An 8,924-nucleotide genomic window follows, 5' to 3' on the forward strand; every position below is an offset into this window, starting at 1 on the left:
CCTGAAAAAAGACAGACTTTTTTTTTAGAACTCCATTTTCACAAAGCTTTGGTTTTTGCAAAACCTTCGTTATAAACGAAATTGACCCAACAGTGGCCCTTTAAGAGACATGTTGGCAGTTAATCTGTTCTGGTTTACAGCATGTACATTGCTTTAAGAATGACTGGAATTCTAGGGGGAGGGAGAAGGGAAGCTTTGACCTCCATGTGCACATGTGCTGCTGCCAGCATCCCCTTGCTCGTCTCGTGATTAAATRGATAAATCAAAGAACACCAGCTTCTTTTCTGTTCTCTCTGCAGTGAGGCTCTTTTTATTTATTAGTAGCTAGCATGGCTGAAATACTTCCATGTGCAAGAGGGAARGTTTCTACCAATTATTTTGGTGTGGGAGCTAGTAGCCAGCCCRGTTGTTGGAGTTCTTAATTATATTGCTTTCCTTTTCACCAGATCTGAATGCATCAATAAGTTTGCCTCTGTTTTTGGGACCATGCCTCTCAAAGTGGTGGAGCATCGTGCTGACCCCGTCCTGTATAAAGATGACTTTCCTGAGAAACTGAAGAGCTTTCCCAATATCGGCAGCTTGTAAAAATTGAGACAAACCTGAGTGATGGAAATGACAGCTGAAAAGGTGCTRTGAGGAACATAAGGCCCTGAAGACAAAAACTGCTAGAGAACGGGTTGCATCTGAGGGAGATGGGAACTCATGTTGTCTTCCTTTTACATGCACAAAGTTGTAATTGCAATCTGAACAACTGCTTCTCTGTTGCTCACAGAGAATTGAATCTATTTGCAGATTCTCCCTAAAATGTCAAACACACACACTTTTGTCCAAAGGAGTCTATGAACCTGGAAGAATAAAACAGAATCTTGCTCTTTGTGGCCTAACTGGCATGACTGACCTCTTCTATCAACTGTGCTGCAGGCTCTCTGGTTAGTGAGCATCCATCCATTCAAAGCAACAGTCTGCAATGTAGAGCTATTCTCTTTTGGGAGGAGTTTACTTGCTTATGTGGCTGGTGGGCCTCTTGTCTTTTGAGCTTTAAYTGTTGTCTTAAGTAACTGTGTAACAAACCATTTCTTCTATAATGTGAGACAAATGTTTATTTTTTTACAACAAACATCACCAACAAAAAAATCTGTCGTCACCTAGTTTAAAGAACAAAGCATTTTGTGTGACTGAAATTATTTTGATGAGGATGGAGACACAGCAGCAGGGAGGACAGTCTTTCAAAGCTGAGACCTGCAGGACAGAACCACAGTTGCTGCACCTCCTGTGTACATCTCAGGTTTTCTGCTGCACTCATGCAAAAGACTCTGAGTCTATCAAAAGTATTTGTTATACAGACAATTATTTGTCCTTAGTCTTACATTTTTTATTTTCATTGTCAAACCAGCAATCAGGTTAGAGTTTTAAAATGTAGCCATCCATAGGGACGAAAGATGAAATAAGTTTTTCACATCTGAATCCTCTTCAACAAGCAGAGTACTAATTTATAAAACACCCATTCCCATTTCAAGCTTTAGTGTGCAGGCATATGTGTATGTATAAGACACTATTAATGCACACTTACAAATTCCTGTAAATTACCACTGTTGGAAAAACTGTTCTGTCCTTGCTTGTAATTTAAGGAACCCATTGCCACAGGCTGAAACATACAACTTTAGGAAGGCTTTTGGAGAAGATTTGCATTTCTTACGGGCACTTGGATTGTTCTCTCCATACTGAAATGACCCCGAATAAGAAAACTAAGTGCAACAAAATTRGAAATAAAGTTGCTGAGACTGTTACTCTTACCCTTGACTATTAAGGAGGGTTCTAAGTGGGACTGAGAAAGCAGTCTCTTTTCTAGCTCCACTGATAAAATGTTTGTAACTAGATAAGTCTGATTTCACTGTCCTTTTGGAACCTCTGTTGCTGCTGGTTACAGACACATCCTACCCGTTGGGCTATTTTTCTGTTAYGGTGCAAGCAACCTTATTCCTCAGATTTGCCAAGCCCCAAACAATAGGACAAGTGTTAGACATCACGGTTCACCCCCTCTCCTAAGCTGGATACGCAGCAATGACAGAAACCAAATGAAAGTCAGGCTAGAAACAGGAAACATCTGCTCCTATTTGTCTCACCCCCACTAAGACTTATCTTATTGCCCAATGCAGTGGATGTGSTGTGAATGAAAATCATATTGGAACAATAGCTCTGAGGGGATGCTTCACTTCATAACCTCCCTGGGATGTGCCTGTAAACTGTATCATCCGACTCTCTGGGAGCGTTTAATTACTAGTAAATGCTTTTTGCTGCGCTCTTTGTTTCATTCCTGAGTTACTATGGGAGAGGGTGTTGGAGAGCTAAAAGGATGGCTGTTGCAGTGACAACTGCTGTCTGCACAGTGGCTGTCACAAGAAAGAGGAAGGTTTGTTACTCATTATTTCTCCTTTGCAGCCTTTCATGTTCATGAACATGAGCCATCTTATTGAATCTTCCTGTGGATTTATGTCCTGGTGCTCAAGCATCAGGAGATACCAGCATATTTCCCTCGAGAAGTTTGCTTTAAAAATGTAGCTGTGACAGTGCAGTAGTCACTTCAGTTTTGGCTGTCCTTTTGGAGCTGATCTCAGCTTGGCAGGCCCTAGCAGTTTAACTGAGTTATTATATCTTCCTTACAGAGTTGTGAAGCTGCTGCAATTTCTTGATTCTTTCTYAAGAAGCCAGTAAAAAGTTGGTTTTACATAGAATCTTAAAAGACACGGAGGATTTGAAATAGTTGGTTGAATATTTCTAGATGTGGGCAGCTGAACCAGCCCTGCTAAGATGAGCTATAATTTCCAGTCAATAAAAGGTAACAGGTCCTTGTGTCTGCATCCAGGAGTATCTGAGTAGTTTCCACTTGCACAAAATGTCCAGTGACCCCTAACAATCATGTTTTATCTTCTTGCCTTTTATACTTGTTCTTATAGGGCTAGCTCATTTACAAACCCTTTTGTCTATGTTTCATGCCATGGAGAAAATTGGGCAATTGACCATAAAGAAAAATTGTAAAATTACCTACCTGCCCTCTGCATTTATGATTGTGATGTTCTTGATGCAAAATCTGTAAAGGTAAGATGTATGTCTGATTTGGAATGGGTTTGTTGTCAGTCTTTAAATTAAGATAATTTTAAACTTTTCATTGTATATATGATATCCAAAAGAGCTTAATAATTGTATATTAAAAGTTGAATCAAATAAGTGTTTATTGTATTTTACTTCTGGATTGGCACAAGGAAACATGAATTAAATCAGAAGGGAGAACTGCAGTGAAAAGCTRTTTACTACATAAATCTGTGTTAAACTTGAATATCCACAATGCACTTTGGAAAGATCTGTCAATATTTTGTCTTTCCCATAACTGGAGTTTGATGGTTGTCTTGAAAACAGAAGTTTGCTCTGCATGAATTCATCCCAGTCACCTTTTGGGGGAGAGTAGTTGTTACTCTAATTTTCTGCYAAGATTTGACAATAGCATTTATCTTGGAGAAATATGGAACAGATTTTTTTTTTTCTTTTTACTAAGAGATACAGCAGATGTTAAATAACTGTGCTTTTGAGAAGAAGGCCTTGGCTGGTCACTGAGATTCTGGAATCCGATGTGGTGGCAGCTCTTTGTTTCCAGGAGCGCYGCAGCACAGTCCCTGTGGATCGTGGCACAACAGGGCAGCGTGTGCATGGCACACCTTTTACTTGTGCATAGCAAGGGGGGATGTGCTGCAGGACCTGCCCTGCCAGTCGCAGTGAGTTTGAAGGATACATTTTTAGCATCACCGACTCTTCCTACAATGCATGAGTTTTCCCTTCCTCACGGCTCTACCACCCTATTACAGGATGTGAAAATTCAGGCCCTGAWACTCTGAATGTGACTCTCTCCTGCCATCTCCAGCTCTTGCTCTGGAACCTCCTGTCATTCATCATGTTTCTGCTGGTGTGGCTCAAATCTGCTTTACTCCAGCAGCAAGTTTATCCCTGTTAATGATCCRTTCATGGTCCATGGAGACACAGGTGTCAAAATAATTGTGATGTGGGATTTAAGTGGTGCTCAGTACTTCTGACTCCTTTTGCTTTTAGGCTGTATTGGTGAGCGTTGAGCATTCTAGAAAGACACTATACTGAGATACATGAAAATGGATTTASGTGGGCAATTTTAATGTTAAATATACCTCTGAGATTTGGTATGAATGCCCTCCATAATGAATGTCTGATACCTTGGGTACTTCTCACAGGTAGAGTATCTTTTGATTAGGAAAGATCTCAGAATGGTTAATGGGTACTGCACAAATCTTCTGTCCAGCCCTTTCACATGGAAGCTGCTCTCGCAACCAAAGCATGATACACAGAAGAAAAACTGAAACTGATGGTGCTGATGAGAAAATGGATATTAAATGCTCTAGCCAGAGATCAGACAAAGTGAGTATGATTTTTTTCATTCTTCTCTTTGAAACTTGTACTTAAATTTTACTATGACTACTGGAAAACATGTTCCTTTGTAAAATATCAACTATGTGTAGTTCTTGTAATCATGGATAGTCTCATCTGTGCACTTGAACCAAAAAAAATTCTGCAAACTTGTGTTTGATTAAATCTCTKGTAGAAAATTAGCATCCACTTGGTCCAGTCACTAACTTTAATCTGATCCTGAAGACTTGGAAGAGCAGAGCAAATCCTGGACAAGTATTTCAGCTATACTGCCTTTTCATTTCAGGTTTAAGGTTAAAAAAAAATTCTTTCAAAACCTGCCAGACAATGCCAAACAATACTGTGTAGGATCTGCAGATTATCCCATGAGCAGGTCATCACTTCAAACCTCTTGCTAACATTGGCATGTGACACAGATAGCATTTGCTTAGCAGAAAATTCAGATAGAACACTTTTGCTTTACTATTGAGTCATAAGTCCTTAAGTTGTATCYCCTGCTGTTGGGAGTGCCTGTAGGATGGTGTGAGTTCTTTTTATGAGGCCTGCCACTGCTGTATCTAAGTGCAAGAAATGGAGCTTCATGGTCCTTCTGCATGGGTAAGATCAGTCTCTTACCTGTAGCTGCAGATAACAAAACTGAGAGAGTCAGTTGGATACCCTTTGGACATGTGTGGGTAAAAACAGGATTGAACACCAGTATCACAAGCCTGGGATTTAGCAGAACAGCTACACTTTTGTCTGAATTGTTTGGCGTTTTGAGTTCCTCACTACCAAGGTAGAGGGCTGTTAGCCTTGACTTTAAGAATCAGCAGGCTTCAGCGGGCCCTGGCTTGAAGCCATTTAGAGACATTCCTGGTGCACTCTGTGTAATTTCAGCCTGATGGAAATGGCTGTAATGCAGTCCCACCTCTGCTGATCTTCAGGATTCCCCTGTCTGCAGCTTCTTGTGGTTGCTTTGAAAGTGAGTTATGTTTCCCATTAAAGGATAACAGGGACAATTGAGGCAATTAAGTGCACTGGCTTGGAGCTAGCAGCACGAAGGGAGTTTTCCGAGTGAAAACAGTGCTGCTCAAAGGTTTTTCCTGCAAGGTTGCCTGGTTGCTGTCTTCATTTGTCTGGAAAAGGATCCAGTAATTGTCCTTCAAATTTCCTTTAGTCATTCTAAATGCCTGTTTACTTGAATAAACAGGAAGTGCTTCTGCTCCAGACAAGCACGACAACTCTGTAGTGACTATGGCCAGAGATCAGTGCAACTTGGTTATGATTTTATTAGGTCTGTAAACTTGCGTCAGTGCTCAGTACCAGACTCCAYGCAGGGGGGATGTCGTGACTAAGAAAATACCAGCCTAATTATTAAGTCACATCTATTAGATTTTTAACCTGAATTTCAGTTGAAGGGTTCTGGATAAAGGTGAAATTTGGACCATTTGACCTATGAAGGTCTGAAGAACTTGGGATTTGCAGACCCACATGAGGTTTTCCATGTCTTTATGGGAAGTGGTCTCTGTTACACCCTGTGCTTTTAAGGATGAAGCTTATCTCTTCTAGCCTCTCCCCTCCATTCTGTGCTGTGATGGGAACCTGTAAAACTAAAAGCCAAAGCTTGGGACTGACTGAACAAAGTGCCACTTAGGGATATCCAGMTGCCCAATGTGAACATCCCATGCTCATCCAGGAGATAAACCCAYAATGCCTTGGAAAGATACCTGAGGTTTGCAAGCCAAAGGCTGTGTTCCCTCCCATATGACCGTGTGCATATGTGCCATACATTCAAGAAAACCCCTGTTTCTCACCTGCTTGACTGGCTGTTGGTAAACTTACAGGTCCTTCTTTTGTGAAACCTCTCTTGGAAAGTGAGGGCCAGGTCTCTGCTGGTTGCAGGGCRTAGTTAGCGCTGGGTGCCTTCAGCTGACGAGTGACTGGAACAATCACTCCTTTGCCACACTTCATACAAACAGGGAGGGGGAAAGGTTTGAAGGAGAAAGGACCGTAAAATGAGATCCAGGAATTCAGCAAGGCTGTTCAGCAAAAGGAGCAGATTGCTAACTCAGAGCATCTGTCTTTGCCCTGTGAGTAAATTATGAACTGAAAAGCAAGAGAAAGTGGAAGATCCTTTCACAAATAATAAACACTTGTTTGTCTCAGATTAAATGCAACACCTTTACATGTGGGCTCCAGCTGGCCATAAGTAGATGCACCTTGCATGGCTGTTACCTTCCTTGCCAAAGAGAAGATTATTGAACATCCATCTGTTTAAAGGTTAATAACCTGCTTTTAAAAAGAGGAAGAAAAAATGGCAAATCTATTTAGTTTACAGGAATAAAAAATTGTTTTTCATTTAAACTGTCCGAACTTTGCCCTGCCTCAAAGTCATATTCTCTAGCAGAGGAGGAACGCGTTAACCTGGACGCTGTAGCCACATCTCCCAGAGAGAAATTTTCCCATGTGTTTTAAATAACTCCTGTAACTCCACTAGGAAAATGAAGCTTCAAAAAAAAAGAAAAAAACCCCACATTTCTAATCTGGGCCCTGCCACTATCTAGTTTAGAGAGAGACTTTTTAGTTCTTTGGCATCATTCAGGCCAGGAGCAATTTGTGATGGAAACCCATACAAGCAGGATGTTACTGAAACTGGCTTTAGGCTCTCAACACTCTGAACTCTGCCAACATCTGGAGAATCTGGCTTTGAGTGTTTGGGGAGGGAAGGAATTTTTCTCCTACAAGTGAGAGGAATGGATAAGYTTGAAACAGCACCTGCATTATCCATTTCTTTGTGAGAGAGAAAACAGCCACGCACCATCTGAAGCAAGCTGATGCTCCCAGAAAACTGATGGAATGGCCAGAGGGACTCTGTGGGTCATGGTGGGTTGCTGGCAGCTGCTGGACACCTTCTCAGCTCTTCCTGAACAAGAAGAGCCTTTTTCCAGCCCACCCAGCATCTGGGTACAGGGTCTGGGTACAGGGCTCTTACTGGTCCCAGTGCTGGTGGGTCTGTGCAGTTCGAAGCAAACAGGTTTGCAGTTGAGTTTATTGATGGWGTGCTAGCAACAGAAAGGGCYCTCACMGAGCCCAGATWTCCCCACAGTGGGGCAAGAGCTGTRMCCTGGGAACTGGTGGGGCCGAGACAAACCCTTCCCTTTGTGTGGGGACAAGTGAAACCCAGAGGGCTCAGTCTGCCTCACAGCCCAGTGAGGAGCTTCTGGCTGCAGGCAGGCGCTTCTGGGAAACCCTGCAGAGCCACAGAGGAGGAGAGGGTGGGTGAGGCTTTGACATCTCTGCTAAAGTGGAGCTAGGAGGGGAGGGAGTGTGGGAATATGGGAAACACATACCAGCACACTGCCAGCCCCAGGTGTCTTCTCCTTAGGCTTCAGGAGACCTTGTGCTTGGTGCCCCGAGCATGACTGTGCTGTGTAAAAAGGATGGTACCACATCCTGGGGCGCTGGCTAGCTGAGAGTCCCCAGTTCTGTGTCCTCTTGCTGCCAAGTCAGCTTCTCCCCGTGTCAGCTGTGATTACCTGGAGCCTCACTAAGGGCTGCTTGAGAAGGGTTGGGAGACCTGCAGGATCCCTGGGAGGCTCAAGCTCTGCTGGAAGCAGTAATTCCTTGAGCAGTCATGAACAGAGAGCAGYCTGCTGTGTCCCCCGTGAGCCGGGTGCCCTGTGTGCTGGCTGTGTGGATGCCCAGCGCTGCCGGAGCAGGGAGGGCTCGCTGGGCAGCAGCCGGCTGGCAGGRCGCTCCTGTGCCCGCTGCTGGCTCCTCACCAGCGCTTTGTACGGGAGAGGCAGCAGCCCGTGAGCTGCCACCTGTTGTTAATCTACCCCGGCTAATCCATTCTGGACTGCGTCAGCAGTTCAAAAGGGCACTGTTAGTATTTTTTGCCAGCTTCAATTAACGTGAGATTTTGGAGGCCCCTCTGATCACATTTCATCTGTCATGAGTCAGGAACAAACCAGCCAGATTGCAGTTGAGAGGAGAGAAGAGAAGGAGTTTATTGCAAACCAAAACAACAACAACAGTGTTTGCGCCCCCTTGGCCAGGGTGGTTGGGAAGCAGGGACCTTCCCAGTGATGCCACTCCTTTCAAAACCTGGAAAAATAAAAATTGGTGACTGGGAATTACCAACCTCCACCTCCCAAAAAAGAAAAAAAAAATCTGCAAGTGCAATAACTTACTTCAAAAAAAGTTAAAAAGAATCAAGCTGCAAGACTGTTTGTTCTTTTTTAATATTCCACTGTAATGAACTGGTAATACATGGTTGCATAGGCAATAACATTGCATGGCACAAACCTCACATGGCAACATTTTTAATGATTTTTTTTATTCTTTTTTTCCTGAACTTTTAAAAAACTTTTTTTATTTTTTTATATGTTCTACCCCAGGCCGTTAAGCTAAAGAGAAAAAAAAAAAAAAAAAAAGGTAGCGTTTATACAAGGTTACAATATTTTACAACAAAAAAACCAATAATATTGATTGAGGTT

General features: G+C 42.8%; 1 protein-coding gene across 1 annotated transcript in view; it reads left to right on the forward strand.

Annotated features, from left to right (window-relative positions):
• EXT2 (exostosin glycosyltransferase 2) overlaps window positions 1-1,109 on the forward strand; it is a 67,129-nt gene extending 66,020 nt beyond the window's left edge. The window contains exon 13 of the mRNA XM_057364235.1: window positions 447-1,109. Coding sequence (XP_057220218.1) covers window positions 447-585 — 139 coding nt within the window. The 3' untranslated portion in view covers window positions 586-1,109. The remainder of the gene's footprint in view (window positions 1-446) is intronic.
• The last annotated feature ends 7,815 nt before the right edge of the window (window positions 1,110-8,924 follow it).

This window comes from Malurus melanocephalus, unplaced genomic scaffold, assembly GCF_030028575.1.
Source record: "Malurus melanocephalus ecotype Western Australia unplaced genomic scaffold, MMel_1.1 scaffold_2, whole genome shotgun sequence".
NCBI classification, from domain to species: Eukaryota; Metazoa; Chordata; class Aves; order Passeriformes; family Maluridae; genus Malurus; species Malurus melanocephalus.